A 22778-nucleotide genomic window follows, 5' to 3' on the forward strand; every position below is an offset into this window, starting at 1 on the left:
TAGAGTGGGAACACCGAAGGGGATCTGAGTGGAATTGGGTGCCGGAGGATGAGATGCGGGAGCATTATATAGAAAAAAAAAACTAATTTTAGAAAACATAAAAAAAAATAATAATAATAAAAATTTAAGAAAGTATTGCAAACGATGTCTACAAAGTTCGTAAAAAATTACACACGTTAAAAAAGATGCAACTAAAACTGAAAATATTATTAACAAAAACGATATAAAAAAAATAAAAAAATCAAGTTAAAAAAAATGTGGAAACTATAAAAATGAATTGTATCAAATTCGTAAATAAAAGTTAAAAAATCAAAGTTAAAAAAAAGTTTTAAAAAAAAAATAAGTTATACCAAAATTCTAAAAAAAAATTGAAAAAAATGAAAGCTAAAGAGGTTTGAAGATGCAAGTCAACTGTTGCAATTCACATCACACACAGATGTTTTGTAATATGAAATCTTCTAAAAAACAAACTGCTACGAGAGAAAAAGTGTTGCACATGTATTGCACCGCGTATATGAGTGAGCATCGGAACCAAGTACCCGCTTTAGGAACCGAATCTACCATGGAACCACCGGTTTCGAAACCAGAACTGCATGTTCCGGTTATATGGGTGAGCATCGGGTACCCGCTTATGCTCACCCCTAACCGCATAGCATGAAGTGGTTTGAATATGTTTTTTTTTTAGAAAAACAAAATGCACCTTCCATGCTCGTTGCATGTTATAGCCACATTATCATCTCTCTCACCTTTTTACACCATATCCACTTGTTATTGACTAGCAAGTATGAATTTTCATATCTAACCTTTTTCTATCAATTTCGTAACATTCATGTCCTAAATGGTCTTATATGTCAAATCCTAACTTTCACAAATTGACAACTATAATAATTCAATAATTTTTCAAATTTGACTCCAATAATCTTATAACCAATATTATCATTATTATTTAATTAACTAAATTTTATTTCATTTAATTAATTAACTTTTTTTTATTACAATCGGGGCGGACCTAGGGTTGGTTCACGGTGGCACCGGCAACCCCTAACTTTTCCGGCTGTAGTGGAAAAATTTTCAAAAATTTTAGAAAAATTAATTTTTTCTACTACCATGCAACCCCTACTATAAAATCCTGCGTCCGTCCATAACTACGATAGCCAAAAAAAAAACTTTTCTAAGTCTAAATAAGGGTGTTACATTGTCCTTGTGCTTTGATATCTGAATTTATGAAATCTATGTTATTATACGATGAGTTGACTTCGCTAGTGTACTAGTTTTAGTTAAGTATTTTCAAATTTTGACATCATGGTTTATATACTAATATTGTACCTGAATATTATTGTTTGTAGAGTTTTGATATATACTTTTCATTAAAAAAACTATTTCAAAACTAAGTTTTGAAGATGATGTTTATTTTAAAAACTTCTCAAAAGAATGGTCGGATTGCTATCTGCAATTAGAGAAAGTGTTTATTTTGATGAATATCCCAAAAAAATCCCCTCCAGTTATATACACCAAAGCTGTATGGACTGAACCTGATAGCTTGTTATACCAAGAGGGTTGAAACTGACGTTTTCTGTATTGGATAGTATCTAAGTGATCTATTTCAAAATGGAACTAAATACTTAACATTTGGCCCGCCAAAGTACCATTCAGTCGATTGATCCATCCAAAGTTTTCAAATTAAGCATTGTTATCGATTGATTTCACTTAGAAATTTAGATTCATGACTGAACAGAATTTTATTGTTTTGTATTTGTGATTGTCGATTCTGTATGGTGTGATTCTGTTGCAGTTCACTCGAAAAATGACGCAAGATGCTGGAATGAAAGACCAAAAGGTTCCGACGTCGCCTTCTAGCTCTCTTTCATCTATGTCTCATGGCATTTTACAGCGTAAGAATCTCTGTAATTTTGATTCCGATGATTGTTTTGTTTGATTATACAGTTCGTTTATAGATGAACTTGATTTAATTTCTTTGTTGTGGAACAATTGATGTTATAAAATGTGTGCGTTTACTCTACCAACATCGTTTGTTTTTATTTACTGATTGGAGTTGAAATTTCGAATTCTTCATGGAAATCATGTGAAAATTGGCTTTCAGATTTTAAAAAAAGAGTTGTTGAACTGATTGAGGGCGGAGCTTACACTGGTAAAGTTCGTTGGATTTTGAGAGCCGTTAGCATTACAATCGCGTTAAGATGGCGGTTAAAAGTTTGTGTGATCTATCCGTTCCTTAATTTTGCCCTTACAACTGGATCGGAAGCACACTCTCGTTTAATTTCATCTCTTCCAAAGGTAGGTTACTTTTTGGCTTCGTGAATCTCGATGTTTAATAAACTTCCAAATATAGAAAACATGGAAAAAGCTGAGAGGCACATAATTAAGCATCTCTTTCGTGAAGTTCCTTGACACTATGTTATATATTTCGAATGTACAGCCCATAGTAATGTGGAACTTGACTTCAAATATTTGTTGGTGAAATTGAAAACAAAATGATCTGAATGACATAAACATTTTCATTTGGTTTGATATATTTTAGGATGATGATCATGAGATGGAAGTTGATACTGCATCTTCTGCAACTCAAGGTACTGTTAATCACTCCCATGAGATGGAGATCTACTGTTACTTCCTTGTGCTGATATTCCTAATTGATCAGAAAAAGTACACTGAGGTGAGCGTATGTGGCTAGATTACTTCATCTTGGCAATTGGTCAATTGGTCAACTCACCTTCATATTATGCAGGCTAAGGCTTGTTCTTCAGCAGGCATTGCCAGTTTGAAAAACCTGAACAGCAGAACAGTTGATGTTCTGGCATCCAGACTTTACTTCTATTACTCTCTTTCTCATGAACTTAGCAACAGTCTCTCTGAAATTCGTGGGTGAGTGACAAAAGGGTTATGTTTTTCAATTATCAACTAGATTGTGACCAATCATACTTTATCAATTTATCTGGCTTGAATAAGATGATGATGATGATGTTTAATTACATGCAGTAATCTCCTTGTTTTGCACCGGGTTGCTAGGTTGCATCATGATGAATTGGGGCAGGTTTGTTTCTCCTGTGACTAGCTATCATTATTATTAGTATATTTATTTGTTATTGTTATTTGTATTATTAGTAATATTATTATAATCAGTGTTTCTGGTGAATCATTTTGTGTTGTGTGATGTGCAGGAAAGACTCCTAAACTTGATACTTCACAATTACCTTCATTACAATTTGTATGATCAAGCAGAGAAGTTTAGATCAAAGGCACCACCTTTTGAAGGTCATTCAAATCGCCAGGTAATTCTTCATTTGATAAATCATCAATTCATCCTTTTGAAAGGTTCCATTTGTTAAAAGGTTTGATATTTGCTTCATATGGAGGGTTCGATATTTGATATACAGGACTACAGGAGCATTTCATTATTTTATATTCGATATTTGTAATTTTTTACAGTTTTGTCGTTACCTGTTTTACCTGGGTAAAATTAGAACGATTCAGTTAGAATACACAGATGCAAAGGAATCTCTTCTCCAAGCTGCCCGAAAAGCCCCTGTGGAGAGATCCCTTGGTTTCCGGGTCCAATGCAACAAGTGGGCCATCATTGTTCGTCTACTTCTTGGAGAGATTCCTGAACGAACCCTTTTTAAGCAGAAAGGCATGAAGAATGCATTGAGGCCTTACTTTGACCTCACAAATGTAAGTTCACTTCAATTACAATAACCCCCAGTTCAGTTGTAACTAACTAACTAACTAACTATCTCAATTCTGACTTTTGACTTTGACTTTGAATGGTAAAATCCATCAAACATGGAAATTCACAAAACTAGATTTTGTTCATTTGGCAACCGAACATGTCATGGAACGGAATCTCTAATTCCTTCCTTTCTTTCTCAGGCGGTTAGAATTGGAGATCTGGACCTATTGAAAACTGTCGCCGAGAAATTCTCCACCACTTTCACCTCCGACCGAACTAACAACTTAATTGTAAGACTCCGTCACAACGTCATAAGAAACAGACTCCGCCACATCAGCATCGCATACTCGCGTATCTCTCTTGCTGACGTGGCAACCAAGCTCCGTTTGGACTCCCCAAACCCAATTGCAGATGCTGAGAGCATCGTGTCAAAAGCCATCCGTGATGGTGCCATCGATGCCATGTTGGATCATGCAAACGGATGGATGATTTCTAAGGAAACAAGAGACATCTATTCAACAAACGAACCAAAAATTGCTTTCAATTCTAGAATTGCCTTCTGCTTGAATATGCATAATCTGGCTGTACGTTCCCTTCGCTTCCCGCCAAATTATCATAAGGAGCAACAGGTCGATAGCGATAGCGATAGCGATACATCCGATGAAGAATATGATGACGAATATTGATTTGCTTGTAATACTCCATCTCAACGTTTTTACTTTTATACTAAAACTAAAACTAAATCTGAACTGATATGATAGAACATGAATTGAATGATTGAACTGGAAAAAGGAAAAGATTAGTTCAAGGATATATCACCTAGGCTACTAGCATTGACCTAACTCATCTATCAGAAAATGACCTTATTGCCCTCACTAACTTTACTTTAGAAGAGCAACATGTTTTCTTATTAGAATATTATGTTTCGACAAAGGTACCGGTTAACATAAATAAAAAATTGTTTTATATTTAGATAACATTGTTATAATTAGAAAAAAAAAACATCGTTATAATTAGAAAAGTTTTTAAAATACAATGCTATAATAAATAAATAAATGAAAGTAGGTTGTTTTCAAACATGTTAAAATTGTATTTCTAGAGGTCTTATGTTTTCTCTATGATCTTATGCTATTGGCCTCATCTCTTATTTCAGATTACCTTTTGGGTTAAATGTAAGAAACAACAAAGTAGTTTCATTTATTGGCTTTTTAGCGTCCTAGCTTCATTACTTCTTACTACAATATGGAACTTGTAACTTTTTTCTTATTAAGACAATAAGACATTGTACTTTGTATTTTTTAAAATCTACATGATTTTAGAAATGAACATTGTTTTTTATTTGATTGAAATTGTTATACTTCATAGATTCTTTAAAGTACATTGATGCATAGGAAGAAATGAGAGTAGGGTGTTATAATAAACAAATAAATCAAAGTAGGTGTCCTTTTGATTATAATTTGTTGTTTTCAAAGATGTTAAAATTATATTCTTAAATGTCAAATGTTTAGGATATGATCTCTTGATATGAGTGTAGTGAGATTTATCTCATAAGCTAAATGCAAAAAGTAGCAACACATTTTCATTTATTTGTTTATTATAGTTTTCTAATTTCATTTCTTTTGTTGTACTTTCATTTTTTCTTTCTTAAAGGCCTATTACCTCAAAAAATGTATCCTAACTCTTTCAACTTTTTTCCTTATTAGGACATATTAATTTTTTTACCCAATTATAGTAATGAAAATTACCTTGTATTTGATTGACATTGTGACTTTCCATGCAACCTTGTACACAATAAAATGAAAGTCGGATGTCAGAATAAACAAATAAATAAATTTATGTTGCTATCTCTCGCATTTGATCACATTTCATTGGAACTCTTTTATTTTAGAAGTGATAATTTTCAAAAAACATGACATCCCGTTCTCATAATTGTCGACTTATAATAATAAACATTCCAAAAAAAACAAACAACACCCACTCGCACCTTTTTTGAATGGACGCTTTAAGGCTTCTTTTAAGGGGCTATAATGAATTAGCCCACTATAAGCGTCCGAACCACAAGTCACCTTCGATTCTCATATCGGTATCTGCTTTAGTATGCATAACAAGGTCCTTGGGTCTAGCATAACTCCCACAAGGAAGAATGGAAGGATTATAGTTTGGAAGAATGGAAGAGTTTTGATAAATAAAGAAAACTTGAATGATGCCGACTCATTAAATTATCTTGCATTGTGATTTTATAATAAGAACGATTTATTTTGAATAGGGAAAACAAAGATAATAAGTCATAACGAGTAATCATTTATTTTAGTACGTCGGTAATTTTGATCAATTTATTTAAAGGTTAATTCATTCAAATCATATTTTTCATTAATGAATTGCATGTACAAGTAAGCTATAAAATATGTCAAATGACAAATATTGTCTAAAATAACTTTGAATACACATCATATATCAGTTTGCTAAAAAAATAGCATTTTTTTTGTTTTCATAAATAAAATTTATAATGATTTTCATATGGTGATTTTTATTAAAATCCAAAACAACAATTTACCTATTTTTATTTGGAAATCAAAATAGTCATTGTTTCATATGAGGTCCGTTCTATCTAGAATGTATTCGAGGATTGATATCGCTTCGATGTGTTCAACTTTGATGTAGAACCAAGAGGACACTAAAAATGAGGGTTTATAAACAAATACAGAAGTATTGTTTTTTAAAAAAAATATCGTTATAATTAGAAAAGTTTTTAAAATACAATGCTATAATAAATAAATAAATGAAAGTAGGTTGTTTTCAAACATGTTAAAATTGTATTCTTAGAGGTCTTATGTTTTCTCTATGATCTTGTGCTATTGGCTTCATCTCTTATTTCAGATTACCTTTTGGCTAAATGTAAGAAACAACAAAGTAGTTTCATTTATTGGCTTTTTTAGCATCCTAGTTTCATTACTTCTTACTACAATATTGAACTTGTAACTTTTTTCTTATTAAGACAATAAGACATTGTACTTTGTATTTTTTAAAATCTACATGATTTTAGAAATGAACATTGTTTTTTTATTTGATTGAAATTCTTATACTTCATAGATTCTTTAAAGTACATTGATGCATAGGAAGAAATGAGAGTAGGGTGTTATAATAAACAAATAAATCAAAGTAGGTGTTATTTCGATTGTAATTTGTTGTTTTCGAAGATGTTAAAATTATATTCAAAATGTTGAATTTTTAGGATATGATCTCATGATACGAGTGCTGTGAGATTTATCTCGTAAGCTAAATGCAAAAAGTAGCAACACATTTTCATTTATTTGGTTATTATAGTTTTCTAGTTTCATTTCTTTTGTTGTACATTCATTTTTTTCTTTCTTAAAGGCATATTACCTCAAAAAAAATGTATCTAATTATAACATTGTTCTTTCAACTTTTTTCCTTATTAGAACATATTTAAATTTTTTTACCCAATTATTGTAATGAGAATTGCCTTGTATTTGATTGACATTGCTGACTTTCCAAAATACAAAGTTGTACATGATGAAATGAAATTCAGATGTTAGAATAAACAAATAAATAAATTTATGTTGCTATTTCTCACATTTTATCAAATTTCATTAGAACTCTTTTATTTTGGAAGTGATAATTTTCGAAAAACATGACATACCCGTTCTCATAATCAACGACTTGTCATAATAAACATTCCAAAACTTAAAAAAAAAACACACACACACACCATTTTGAAGGGACGCTTTAAGGTTCCTTTTAAGTTGAGGGGCTATAATGAATTAGCCCACTATGAGCGTTCGAACCACAAGTCACCTTTGATTCTCATATCGGTATCTGCTTTAATATGCACTAGGTGTGAGACCCATGTATTACATGGGTTTACTTAAAAAAAAAAATTAAATATGAAATTTTTACAATTTGAGAATTTTGAATTTATAAAAAAAATGAGAAAAAATTTAAATTATTAAAATTAATGAGCCTTTAAAACATTGAATACATTACATATATAAATCATTTCTAATAAATACCTTACATATATATTACCTTATATTATAAATGTGAAATTTTAATTTAATAAAATGAAAAATACAATAAAATGACAAGTGGAAAATAGAAAATTCAAAAATTCTAGAAAATATCATGTGTCCAAATAAAGGAGAAGAAGACATGTGGCAAAAAACCTTCATTTATTAAGGAGGATAACAAGGTCATTGGGTCTAGCCTAACTCCCACAAAGAATAATGGAAGGATTATAGTTTGAAAGAGTGGAAGGATTTTAGATAAATAAAGAAAACTTGAATGATGCGAACTCATTAAGTTATCTAGTATTGTGATTTTATTAACTCATTAAGTTATCTAGTATTGTGATTTTATAATAAGAATGAATTAGTTTGAATAGCAAAAATAAAGATAGTGAGTCATAACGAGTAATCATTTATTTTAGTACGTTGGTAATTTTGATCAGGTTAATATATTCAAATTATATTTTTCATTAATGAATCATGTATAAAATAAAAAGAATGATTGGTCAAGTAAGCTATAAAATATGTCAAATATTGTCTAAAATAACTTTGAATAAACATCACATGTTAAAAAAAAATAGCATTCCGTGTTGTTTTAATAAATAAATTTATAATGATTTTAATATGGTGATTTTTATTAAAATCCAAAACAACAATTTACCTATTTTTATTTGGAAATCGAAATAGTCATTGTTTCTAACTAGGTCTGTTCTATCTAGAATGTATTGGAGGACTGATATCGCTTCGATGTGTTCAACTTTGATGTAGAACCAAGACAACACTAAAAAAATGAGGGTTTATAAACAAATACAGAAGTATTGTTTGATTGAAGCAATGCAACGCCATGGCTTCCCACATCGTTGGCTCCAACGAAAGCTATTGGGTTTATATTGCTTCGCCTTCGAGTATTGTTCGTCCCTTCGGGGACATCCGATAAAATTGGAACGATACAGAGAAGATTAGCATGGCCCCTGCGCAAGGATGACACGCACAAATCGAGAAATGGTCCGATAAAATTGGTACGTATGTTGCTATTATTAAAGTACATTGCCCATATTGTTAAAAAAAAAAGGAATAGCACATAAGCACATTGCTATTTCTACCAGTTTTCTTATTTTAGAACTTAAGTTAGTTGGCTACATTGCCCATATTCTTAAAAAAAAAAGGAATAGCACATAAGCACATTGCTATTTCTACCAGTTTTCTTATTTTAGAACTTAAGTTAGTTGGCTAAAACTTGCAACTGACACATATTATGCAGACTTGAGAAGTATAAGATATATTTTGTAACGTCTGTGTTTCTGGGCTTGCCATATTTAGCAATTTAATAGTCTAGGTTAACCTTTGTAACCCGTTTTGAAATAATAGAAGTGTATTATTTGAGTATTATGTGTTTTGTGCTTAATTGCTTAATTATGTGGTTTGATTAATTAAGAATAAAAATAAGCGTCAAAATTTAAGTTTAAAATAAACTTGATATCTTTAGATAATGTTGTAGTAGTTGAAACAAGGTTTCCGAAGATATAAAGAATGTCGAAATCCGAGTTATAACGAAGAAGTTATGACCTGTCGAAGTTTCGCGATAGAACCGGCAACGCTGAATGACGTAAAAAGGGCAATTTACGTTAGAGCGATATTTAGCCTTAATGATCTAAATGAGAATCGAAGATCTCGTTGTTAGTATCAAAGCGATAAAAATTTAGGCGAGAACGGACGTCAAACGAAGAAGTCATGAATTTATAACGAAATTTTCTGTCCCGGCCTATTAAAAATAAATAATAAAAATAAAGTCAAAATTAGCCGACGGAGTCTAAACGAAAGTTGTAGAGCGTAGTCTCACCTTTCCGTGGATATAAAGAACGTCGAAAACGGAGTTCGTATGAAGAAGATATGAATTTCCGAAGTTTGATAAATAATTTGTATTTATTTTTAAATCAAAAATCCGGCATTATCCAAAGGGGGAGTCAACAGTCCGATCCGACTTACGCGCCGCGTAAGTGAGTACGCCCCGCGAGGGCAGACGGTTTCTTTGCTATTTTTCTCCATTCTCTCTCCTGTTTTGCCTCGATTTGCGTGTCAGAAATACCACGAAGCCCCGGTAATATTCCCGAGTCCCGAAGCAAGTCCCGAGATCCCGAAGATCCCGAGAAGTGTAGTTTCCGAGCCGAAGCTCTTCCCGCGAGAAGTTCAATTTTTGTAGAGATCTTCCAGATCTGCTGAGGATTACTACTTTTGCAAGTCGTAGTGCTGTCCGATCATCTTCTGATCAAGTGACTGTATACTACCTTTCATAAACGCAATAATAATACAAGTATGGTTTGAGTGTATTAAGTATATTGTTGTTTATATGTGTGAGTGTGTTGTTACTTTCTCCTAACGTATAATTATGAAGTATTTTATACGAGATACGTGTTGTGTGTATATTTTGTTGTTATGTGTGTGAATGTATATTCACTTCCTTCTATCTTACAGATCTGATTATTTCTATATGAAATACGTGTTATGTGTGTGTGCCTCATCTGTTATATGGAAAATGTATTGATCAAGCATGTTATACAGGTTTTGAAAATATGTATAAAAATGTATGTTTTTATCTACTAATATGTTGGGTAGAACATGGGTAGATAGTTGGTGTGTAATAAATAGATGAGAGGCCTCGTTGTTGTTTTGATCCAGTCATCTAGCGGAATTTAGATGACGACCACGAACTTTTCTAGACAGTCTAGTGGAACGCTAGCAGGCTCATAACCTGTAGGTGTTAATGAACTTGGGTGTTCATTCGCTGTATTCCATCCCCCTCATGGTTACCTTATTTGACTTATATTGCTGAGGAACCCCCGCAGCATGTGTTGTCACCCGGATGAAAATATTCTTAGATGAGGTCCCTTGTGTTAGTTATTTTAGGGACATAAAGTGAGAATAACAGGAATGGGTAACTGGGTTATTGTTGGTTGATAATAATTAATTTAATTATTTATTGTGGGTTGAAAACCCTATATGCTCACCAGGCTCCCAAGCCTGACCCTCTCAGTTTTATTTGTATTACAGGAAGTGGCGCAAGGGCGTAAGATGGATGAACCATCAAGTTGTTTTGTTTACAAGTCTGTATATGTATATATTTGTTGAATGACTTGTAATGTTATCGTTTATGCTTATTGGTCTGTATCGGAACATGACACCCCGAGTTTTGATTATATAATGAAAATACATTTCTTTTATGAAATGCTTTGGTAAACATTGTTTTATCATGTTTTGTTTTTTGGGAACAAATTCCGCAACTCTTTCAAATCAAAAGGATTTACTCTGAAATTATTTTAAAAAAATAAATGAAAATCAGTCTTTTCTGGCCGAGATTTTGGGGATGTCACATATTTTTTCATTATACTATCGAGTGAATGAAATCTATAACAATCTTAGTCAAGGTTTCATTGCCAATTAATCATTGTACTATGCAAAACAAATATTAATGCATGATGCTAATTTGAGCTATTGTGAACTTTATAACCATTTTATATCAAAATGCCTAACTAAAATCCTGGTATAATTTGAGCTATTGATTTGTTTATCAGAACATCCTACTCTTATTTATTCCTACAACAACATACTTTGAAAAATCTACCCCCGATTATCGCAATGCCATCCTGATACAAAGCATTTTTCACTTCTATAATTTGGTAGATTTTTCAAAGTATAAGACCTTAACAAGGGAAAAAAAATTCAAAGTACAAAATTATAATTAGGTAGATTTGTTGAAAGCACATTGTCTTAACAAGAAAAAATGAAAGTATAATGCCAGTAATAAGGATGCTATAATACACAAATAAATGAAAATATGTCTCTATATCATGCATTTAGCCCTTTCATCTTTAGATCATGACATTACAGGTTTCTTTTTTGCCAAAGCCTAAATTTACACATGCAAGAATTGATATTTATCATCAGCAACAAGTCAACAAGAAACAAAGTATATTGCCCATATTAGTAGAAAAATGTAAGTACATTGTTGTTATGCATGAAAATATAAATTCATACTAGTACATTGCTATTATAGGTAAGATTAATAAAGTAGTTTGGCGTTATTAAGGAATGTAATTAAGTATGTTGTTATTGATGGGTTTTGGTCATAAGACATCCTATGTGCTCATACAAACCCTAATACTCGGATCTAGGTTTCTCTATTGTACATGCTAGTTATCTAAGACTATAAACCCTAATTCTAGCATTCAAGTGATCATATTAACATAAGAATAGGTTTATAATGTTACCTTGATTGTTATGTAGCAATAACAATCCCAAATCTCCTTGTATTGACTTTGGAAGGCTTAGAGTCACAAGTGTCACTCCTCTAATGGCTTACAAACACCAAGAGCAAATGGAGAAGGTATAAAGAGAGAAGAGAGAGGTAGGAATTCATCCTTAGGACTTCTTGGGAAGGCTTAGACGAATTCATGAGCCTTAGGGGGTTTATATAGGTGTAAAGATTAGGGTTTTAGTCCTTATCCTTATCTAGTTGCTTGCCCACCAAGTAACCATAAGATAAGTCTTAGAAACCCTTATCCTAGTCGAATTCTAAGGCATTATCTCCTTAAATTCGTTCACCCTATATTTAAGATAATCCTTATCTTATTTTGTAACTATCACATAATTACAAATCAGCCCCTCTAGTTTAATTAATTACACTTGATCACAAAATTAATTCCTAATTAATTATTGACCAATATTAATTAAACAAATATGATTTCTCCTTTAATATATTATTCTTATAACATATTAATAAATCATAATAACCTCTCTCTCTTTATTTATTTCTCCAATCAAGTTGCTTTGGTGAAGGCAACCCAAAAGGACCATGCACCATCGGGTCAAGTACATACCAAAATAGTTATGGACTTAGACACTAATCCAACAGTCTCTCACTTAGATAAGTCTAATAACTATTATGCGTATGACTTCAGATCCTGATCTGCAATCGTAGCTTTCTAAAGCCCTTGTCAACTCTGATCCTATCAGATACGCGTGTCCTTAGATAAGGGATCATATATTCCTGCATTCTAGATATCGTATGAGACATGATTTCTAATCATTCTTTTTGTACTATTTCTCGATTCCCGAATGACGAATGACTAATTGAACAAATCAAATTAGCCCTAGCCTGACCGAGCATTTACGTTTGTCATCACTAAACCATCGAGGGGCCCAAAAGATATCGCTTTTATCCTTCTTTGGATAAAAGGAACGGATAAACTTTGATACAATGCTTGCTTGCACTCACTAACCAAATCACACACAACAATATGTTTTATAACACCAAGTTACTAGTGCGTTTACATATTATCAATGTGCAACCGATTAGCAAGATACAACTCACACATCTTGGTTTCAAGAATATAAGATGTTATCGTTTCACCAATCACTCGTGATACAATTCATGGAGTGATCCAAGCGAGCGTGGGTTTAATCCAATGCTCAAATTCATATTCATAAGCACTCATGAATGTTGCAGCAAACATTTTCTTATGTCTAATACTCTTTTAGACAATCCACACACCAATTCATGACAATCTTCATTCAGATCTACTTCCAACATATGAACGACTGTGGCCCGTTTGAATAATTCGATTATTCTTAATAAACTCAATTATTCTGGAAGTCAAAACATGCAAAGTGAAACACACGAATAATACTAATCTCATATGGCCTCAACCCTTTGAGCATAAATAAAACACCTTTTATTTATCACCATATCGATTACTCATTATTTGTCGTTTCGGGTAATCAACTTCTTACTTGAATTATTACACTTGTCCCATGCTCCTAGCATGCACACAATGTTTACCTATGGTTCTTACTTTGTGAAATAGATCACATTGAACACATTTCCAATCATTCTCATTTCACAACTCCAAATCCATTTTTCATAAGTTTAAGAATATCAAATTCTTGCCACTTATAGAATATGCTAGATTCTAACATTTTATGCAATGATTCTTTCGTAATGTCACTGCACCAAAGTCAAAAAGACTATTGCCAATGATATTACAAAATCTTCTATCGGAGATTGTTACAAGACAATTCCTTAGATATGATGTTTCTCATTCAAAGTACATTCCTTTGAACATCCTTTTGCATAAAAGTTTCTAATCTAGACATAGATTTTTCAATATTCAATTCCCAATATGGACACGTTTCCATATTTTCCATATGACAACTTATTCTTAATAGAATCTTATCTATTCACAATAAGGTCGATATGGTCCATTCAATACCATGCTTCCAACTACTCACAAACAACCAATCCTCGTCGAACTTTGGATTGTCCTTTGATAGTTGTTTAACTATTTCAGTCAAAACCAATTCTAGTCCCTTTTTCCTCTAAATGTGCTAGACATTTTGAAAATTTTAGAATGGTCAAATATTAAAGCATTTGCAATCGATCCTATACCCGAAGTGTATGGGACACGACACACAATGTTTTATTTGCTATGTTCTCAAAATTCGAATTGTGAAAAAGAATTCCGTAATCATAATCAAAATTTTAAGAACACACTATGTACCTTTGACTAAATTTATTAACATTTCTCAACCTAAGCCTTTAGATTTGAAATGAAGCATAATATTCTCTCCCTTAATTATAGCAAAACAACTTTACAACCCTTACGACTTTGCAAGGCATAACTCTTGTTTTTCTATAATTAATATTGCCAACTTGCAATACTTTCCATAATAATCATACAATCATAACTTTTATGCTCCCACTATCATGATGATTACTATAAAACATAACACTTATGCTCCCACTAGCTTCGATATGTATTCATAAACATCTTAACTTTCAGAAAAACAATACCTATTGAATTTCCATGTTTCTAATACTTAATGCTTTGATAATCTTTTATCAAGGCTTCTTGAACTTATACACCTTTGCCTTAGATAGTTCATATGTGTGCCTTAAACAATTAAGACTTATTGCGAAACCTCACAATTCAAATCATGGAAAGGGATACCGTGACCATAATCGAATTTGAGAATGCAATTTTACAATCACTATCTTATTAAAACCTTTCTTAGTGAAAGCATTTCCTCACATTCATTTTCATGAAGGAGGAAATCTTATGACACTTAGATTTTAAACGGTGTATGTGTTTCTATCCATGTGAATTTGTTAAAACCAAAGTTTACGACAAATTCAAATTTATATGGACCGAACTTTCTTAATCTTGATTTCTTGCCTTATTGTAGAACAGCTGCCCACCACGTCTTCCAAGCAGTTAAGCATCTCACCTTTTTTCTATCAATGTACCTTTCATTGATCAAGGTGCCTTGCCTTTTATGCATTCAAAATGAGAACTCAAAGAACTCACATGCATAATTAACTAATTGGAATAGCACATAATCAAAATATTGTCGACACGATAGGTTGTAAACCTCTACTCGTGTGCTAGTGATGATCGATAAGATTTATTTGATTTGTTCTTGAAACCTTTCCAGACCATTAAGACTCCCACTGACACCTTGACATATAAGATTCTTTTGTCAATAAACATTTCTTGACAAACAAATATTCAAGAGTTAGTGTAGTTTTTATCAAAACACTTCATAAATTGGTCCTAGTCGGTCTTTGTCTTATTCAAGACATCACAACTTCCCACATTTGATGAATGTTATAAACCTTTAATACTTTTCACTCATTGTCACAATCTTAACTTTAAGACTTGTTATTGGAACGAAGTATGATGGACTTCTTGATTTAACCATTTCTTCAATCCTTGATTCCTCTTCTTAAACATACAATTGTACTAAGACTCACTTAGAGGATCAATTGAGATATGGTTCTTAATCATTAAGACTTATCATAAAGCATAAAAGCTACTCTCCCTTCTTCTTAGAATGGAGAAACTTTTATCTTTCTGCCTACTTGATTCTTATTCGTTTTGCTATTGATTTAAACCCTTTTAATCAATTCCGAATTATACTTAATCTTGTAAGTGTAATCATATTTACTAAGCCTTTAGTAAATCATGACAAATATCTTTGTTACTCTTATGGTGAACTTGATCAACACACAATTTTGTGTACTCGATCTCCTAGTCCTTCACTTGATACTTTGTCAACGAATTTGTCTAATTTCCAAATATGAAATTTCTCATTCATCATGCAACCAAGTTGCGTGATTCCAAATTTCAGTCCAATTGAAACTTTGGGCGATGAGAAACTCTCCCTATTTGGTAAACTCTCGACATTTCCATAAATAACATAACTAAGAATCATATCCATTCGTTGTAGAAATATGCAAACATCAATTTTCATAACGATTTCATTTCAAGGAAGTAAACAAATAAATAAGTCAAAATTTATTTAATTTATAAAAGCAGCGGAAAAACATTTGTCCTTACAATGCAAAATCTATTGAAAATTATGTAAAATGAAACTTTCTATCATAACTATCTAAGTTTAAAATCCAATCTTCAAGTCCATGCGATCGAGATCCATCTCTTGTGATTAGATTCATCTTGCTCTCTTATCAAGCTTCCTTTCTTTTCACCGATCCTGCAAAACATTCAAATGTAATCTTATAACATCATGTATTAAGAATCAATGAATAGGAACTTAACGGAGTTAGATAGTGGATTTTACCTGAAGCGTAGTGATACTTTTGAATCTCCCATCTCTTAGATCTCTTAGGTAAATAGGGCAACTTCGTCTCCAATGCCCATTCTCTTGGCAAATTGACTCTTTTGGAACAACACATGGAACTACTTCAGACATCGCCTTTCTCTTATGATCAAACTTTTCGATTATTGCATGTCTTTCATTGCCATTATCTATAGAGGTCTTGAAGGCAGATTCACCAATCAACTTTGCTTTTCTATTGCACCAAACCATTGCTGATTCAGCAACAATAAGCATATAGGTGAGATCAATAAGGGTCACATCGTGGTTCATCATATAGTACTCTCTTACGAACTCACTATACGAGTTAGGAAGTGACTGAAGAACCCAATCAACAGCCATCTCCTCACCGACAACGAATCGCATCATTCTTAACTTATCAATGTGTGACTGCATCCCTAAGCCGTGTGCACACACCGACTTTCCTTCTTTATGTTTACTTGCCAAAAGGGCTTGAGTGATATTTAACCTTTAAATTTCACAATCTTGTGGGTTAGGGAGGATAATTGGAGGAGGAGGAGGAAGTGAAGCATGATTTCTTGTTCCTCGATCGAATCGTGGAATATCATCTTCATGTGGAATGCTTGTTCCACGGGATTTGGGAAGACCATATTTGTCGAACTTTGACATCTACAAAACGGGAGAAAACAAATTCAAGTTAGTTGATTGATTGATTGAGTCCTTAGTAAATCACCCAAATGAGATACTAAGGCTAGGACCCAACACAATACGCTACAACCTAGAAAAGGGATGCCGTAATCTAGTTGCCGAATATTTGAAGGTAAGTGAATGATGATTCACTAATTTCCACCATGAAAAACGAAAAAAGAAATTTAAGTTTTAAATCTATGAAAACTCCTAGAACCTTTGAGATTCATTGAACATTTCAATGGCATGTTTAAATCTCGATATGCCCCTCTTGTTTGTGACTGGGATGCCGAGGATCACAAAGCGGGTGTGAATAACCATGCAAACTTACATGGTTCCCTCACATGTTACAATCACCTATTCGATGTGCCGGTAAACCACACACGCTCCACCTAACTATGACAAACATTGAGTCACCCTTTTCTACCTTTGCTTAGAACCATTTAGTGTGCCGGTAAACCACACACGCTCCACTAACGTCTTCGCAAGGGCACAAAGTGTAATTTCATGGAATTGCATCAATTCACTTTGCCTAAGTAACTAAGATTATGAATTTGTAAAAACATTTAGTTACTTTTGTATTTCATTATACTTATAATGGAAGGTCTCGTCCTATCCTACCCGTTCGGCTAACGACCCTCCACTAGTCAAGAGTGCGGTGGGTAAGAGTGGATACCCATTCAATCGCCATATTATAGGCAATTTCCTTAAACACCCCTTATAGACCAGCTTCGTGAATGAGGCCTACTAACGGTAAGCCTGACTTTTACTCATACATATATATATAATGTTAGACTTTTAATGTTATATATAGCATAGGGTGCATTTTACACTTTTAAAATATTAGGTGATCAAATTTAACAATTATACTTGTAATTCAATTAAATTGTAAACCCAAACTTTTATGGATTTATTAAATCTCATTTAATTATACTCCTTAATTAATTAATAAAACCATAAGGGTGTATTTGAACTTTTCAAAACATTAGTAGGGTTTTAGAATTTAATATTCCTAATTAACTTTCAATCAACTTTTAAATTCCAAAATTTGAGGGCAAGTTTTGAAAATTTCAAAACATTAGGATTTAGAATTTAAATATACATCAAAATTAAACTTTTAAATCAAAATTTAAATTCAAAAACTTGAGGGCAAGTTTTGAAACCTTTTTCAAAACATTAGGGTTTTAACTATTTAAATTTCAAAACAACAAAATTTTTGGGTTCAAATTTAAACTTTAAAACCTAAAGGGGAAAATATGAAACTTTTCATAACAACAAGGATCAAATAACAAATAATTTAAATTAACATTTAATCACATAATTATCCATATTTGATTTATTTAATGATTTCTTGCAAAACAATTTATCAATTTACTCAAAATAATTAATCAATTGTCACATAAGGAAACAATTATCTTATTAATTGATAAATATCTTCAATTAGATCAAAATTATAGTCAAATATATCATATAATCGGATTAATATTGCTCTAACATGATAAGGTAACTATCCATAAGCAAAAACAACAAGAAATCCCGAGATAAGCACTATCTGACGAGTTGACTCGTCGAGTCACCCTGGACTCGGCGAGTCCAGCCTCTAGAACACCAAAAAATCGAATTTTTTATATATACAATGCATCAATACAATTGAAACCATCCTAGGCTCTGATACCACTGATGGGTTTTGGTCATAAGACATCCTATGTGCTCATACAAACCCTAATACTCGGATCTAGGTTTCTCTATTGTACATGCTAGTTATCTAAGACTATAAACCCTAATTCTAGCATTCAAGTGATCATATTAACATAAGAATAGGTTTATAATGTTACATTGATTGTTATGTAGCAATAACAATCCCAAATCTCCTTGTATTGACTTTGGAAGGCTTAGAGTCACAAGTGTCACTAATGGCTTACAAACACCAAGAGCAAATGGAGAAGGTATAAAGAGAGAAGAGAGAGGTAGGAATTCGTCCTTAGGACTTCTTGGGAAGGCTTAGACGAATTCATGAGCCTTAGGGGGTTTATATAGGTGTAAAGATTAGGGGTTTTAGTCCTTATCCTTATCTAGTTGCTTGCCCACCAAGTAACCATAAGATAAGTCTTAGAAACCCTTATCCTAGTCGAATTCTAAGGCATTATCTCCTTAAATTCGTTCACCCTATATTTAAGATAATCCTTACCTTATTTTGTAACTATCACATAATTACAAATCAACCCCTCTAGTTTAATTAATTACACTTGATCACAAAATTAAGTCCTAATTAATTATTGACCAATACTAATTAAACAAATATGATTTCTCCTTTAATATATTATTCTTATAACATATTAATAAATCATAATAATCTCTCTCTCTTTATTTATTTCTCCAATCAAGTTGCTTTGGTGAAGGCAACCCAAAAGGACCATGCACCATTGGATCAAGTACATACCAAAATAGTTATGGACTTAGACACTAATCCAACAGTTATTATGAATAAAAAGTACAAGAACGTTGCTATTATGTGTAAAAATAAGTACATTGTTATGAATTTTTGATTTTTTTTGCTTTGTTGTGAGCACTAAAATTCGAGCAAGATAGTTGATGTGGCTGATTGTTGAAACAAGATAAAAAGAGGAAGCTGAAAGTGATAATGCTCTGATCTTGAAGGACTAAATTTGGAGGTTTATGAAACTGTATAATGTGAAAGTTAAAAAAGACTTGTTTAATGGAATGAGATTCCTTAAAGAATATACAATATTACCTTTCTAATTACCAACAAAACATGTATTTTCCCATTCCTTTATAACAGGGCCATATATTTCTTGATTTGTAACGATTGAGTTTGTGATAAAAAGTTTTCATCCTTCATAATTAAGATGTATCATTTTATAAAATTGTCATTAACACATGAACAAATACTGGAAAAGACTTGCAATTAATGATCATTCTGTTAACCTCCAACATAGTAGATAACATCACATACAAGAATTCAATCTAAAAAAACTTCATCTCCATTTCCAACTTATCCAGGAACTAGTCGAATGACTACAAAACTGGAAAGTTCAAATGGTGAAGAGAAATATCATTAAGGTTACAAAACTGGAAAGTTCAAATGGATACAAAACTGAATGTAGGGAAAATCAGACTCCTTAAATATCATTAAGGCTAGACACTTGACCAATTTAAATGGTGAAGAGAAACAGAAATCAAACCATAAATGCCACTATTTAACATGGTCCAAAACAGCCAAAAAACAAAGTGACCAAAATGTCATACACATCATGCTAACAAGAGAGAATCTAGATACAATGTTGGACATGAAAGCAAGAAATATATCAACATCCACAATAGTTATATTATAACAACAATAGATAAAAATGGATTTGATTGGTGTTATGCCATCGGGGAGTCCGTTACACCATGACCAGCAGTGTACAATCCTTGCTACAAAGTGTGTGGCTTCTTTTGGATTCCTAATATTACCTTCTTTTTAAAATGGATTTTTCTTACATATTATCAAGTGTTGTGAAATATCAAAAGGATTATAGTTTACAAGAATTGAAGGATTTGACGACAATAGATAAAATATATTTAATTTTTTGTATATTGTTTTTCTTGTTATATATTTTGCAACAAGGATGATTTATTTTAACGAGAAAAGGTGAACAATTAAAATGAGAAAACTTTAACTTACTTATAGACAAATGTATTCGGATTACAATTTTCATTAAGGGATATATTGACAAATTAATGTAGAAAGTAAGAACAGGTCAAATAAGCTATAAATTAGTCCAAAAAAAACTAAAATATCTTTAAATATTTATAAATTATAACTTTTGTTCAACCGATACATCTTAAAATGAATAGGAGTCGTCTGGTAGGTTTGGTGCCTGATACGATTTATCATCTTCACCTTGAGGTGGTAAAACTAAAAAGAGGAACAGTCAAAATTAGGGCTTTTACAACCGAATACTTTAACTATCGTCTGATTGAATCAATGCCATGGCCTCCCACATTGGTGGTTTCTACTCTATTCTTTGAGTATATATTGCTTGGCCTTCGATCATAGTTCGTCCCTTCGGGGACATCCGATAAAATTGGAACGATACAGAGAAGATTAGCATGGCCCCTGCGCAAGGATGACACGCACAAATCGAGAAATGGTCCAAATTTTTTTTGCCCTAATTTGCTCGATCGATTGCTCTTCAAATTCCTTTATGTCTGGATTTTGAGTTGATTTTTGACTCACCAACTTCAAAGAAATACCGCTAATGGAAATCCGCTTCAACTTCGTGCCATTGTTTGCCCTATCTCGCTAAAACGGCTTCCAAATTTTTTGTTTAGGGAATTGTTTCTCCGATTCACAAGCTACGGCAAGGTACTTTTAATGACCTCCAATATAAACTGTTACTTATTTCTAGTTTTTATGCAGTTTGTGATGCGTATGTATATGATTCACATATAGACGGAAATGTGCTCCTTAACATGCTTGAATAGTTTGGTCGAATCAATTAATAATCAGGCATAAGTTTATGATATAAGTTTGGTTTTTAGATGATGAGATTCGGACTTTTCATGTTTATCTGATTGTATTCGTTAGTTTCTGTTGGTTGTCTTTCTTCCAATTGGTGCAACTTCTGGATTTATCATGTCTTCAATACCAGTTAACAATCAAACAGTATCTTAACTTGCTTACTCTATCATACTTTAGTCATTTTTTTAGTAGATTAGAAATTGTAATGTTTACTTTGCAATAACACTACAAGTATACTTCTGCAAAATTTTGAATAAAAGGAAAGAAAAAAAAATGCAACTCATAAGCTTTGATACATGATTAAGTTCCATCACTTTGCACTTGGGTACTTTTTTTTTTCTTTCTTTTTAACATGATGCATAAAGAACGACCTAATTGAGAAAAAGTTCAAGTTCTAATTTTTTGGTTATACCCTGCAGTTTATCATCTCTTATACAAGCAAAAGATAGATAAAATTATCACCCTAATTTCTCATTTTTCTATTAATCACATACTATTACCTACACCATCAAAATCATATAAATTACATTATTTTAGTCCTTTTTAAGTCAAATTAGTTAAAGTTAACATCACAATGGTTATCCGTGATTTATATGAGTTAATTTTGATTTCAAATTGTAATATGCTGTTGAAGCTCCCCTAATTCTTCCCTTTTGTTCTAAATGCAGAAATCCATAAATGAGGGCAACTTTGTAAACAACTAGAACTTTGTTTGAAAAAGGCTCATCACCATGCCATTCTCTATTAATTAAAAAAAAAAAAAATAGCACCATGTACTTTCATCATCTTATCGATTTAATTACCAAACTATGATTTCTTATGTAATTTTAATTACCTAATTTCTCATTTTGACCCGTTTGTGATGTAATTTTAAATCTGATTTGTTGGACAAGCTTTCTAGCGCTTTATTTGACGAGGAGGGCATTCATGTCTTTTTCACCTTTTTTGGATGGAACAAAAAAAAATGCAACTTTTGTCCAATTGACATCAGTCCCGGTTCCGGTCCCACCAAATGCAATATGGTGTATTTTCTCCTCTCTTTTTCATGCATAACAAAGCATATAGTCGAGGAAGACAATGACAATTTTTTATTCTTTCATTTCTTTATGTTATGACATTGTAGTTTCAATATATTTCTTTATTAAGACATTGTACTATAGAAAATATAACCAATTATGGCATTGTACTTTCAGTGTTTTTTTTCCTTGTTAGGAGGTTGGAC

At 32.2% G+C, this 22778-nt stretch overlaps 1 protein-coding gene, 1 long non-coding RNA gene and 2 other non-coding genes across 4 annotated transcripts; all 4 read left to right on the forward strand.

Annotated features, from left to right (window-relative positions):
- The first annotated feature begins 1653 nt into the window (after positions 1–1653).
- Positions 1654–4443, forward strand: LOC145011223 (putative 26S proteasome non-ATPase regulatory subunit 3). The gene is made up of 8 exons (XM_078969886.1): positions 1654–1892; positions 2102–2295; positions 2540–2674; positions 2747–2883; positions 2998–3052; positions 3180–3290; positions 3448–3690; positions 3889–4443. Exons 1-8 carry the CDS (start codon positions 1805–1807, stop codon positions 4372–4374), a joined length of 1449 nt encoding a protein of 482 aa, XP_078826012.1. The 5' UTR covers positions 1654–1804; the 3' UTR covers positions 4375–4443.
- A 4184-nt stretch (positions 4444–8627) lies between these two features.
- Positions 8628–8730, forward strand: LOC145013747 (U6 spliceosomal RNA). Its single transcript, XR_013665266.1, has one exon. It is a non-coding gene; the product is annotated as a U6 spliceosomal RNA (small nuclear RNA).
- Positions 8731–21033: 12303 nt separating this feature from the next.
- On the forward strand, positions 21034–22469 carry LOC145011733 (uncharacterized). Its single transcript, XR_013664242.1, has 2 exons — positions 21034–21400; positions 22225–22469. It is a non-coding gene; the product is annotated as an uncharacterized LOC145011733 (long non-coding RNA).
- LOC145013734 (U6 spliceosomal RNA) lies at positions 21095–21197 on the forward strand. Its single transcript, XR_013665254.1, has one exon. It is a non-coding gene; the product is annotated as a U6 spliceosomal RNA (small nuclear RNA).
- Positions 22470–22778: the final 309 nt, after the last annotated feature.

The sequence above is a fragment of the Lactuca saligna genome, chromosome 8 (genome assembly GCF_052625555.1).
Source record: "Lactuca saligna cultivar CGN05327 chromosome 8, ASM5262555v1, whole genome shotgun sequence".
Classification (NCBI taxonomy): Eukaryota; Viridiplantae; Streptophyta; class Magnoliopsida; order Asterales; family Asteraceae; genus Lactuca; species Lactuca saligna.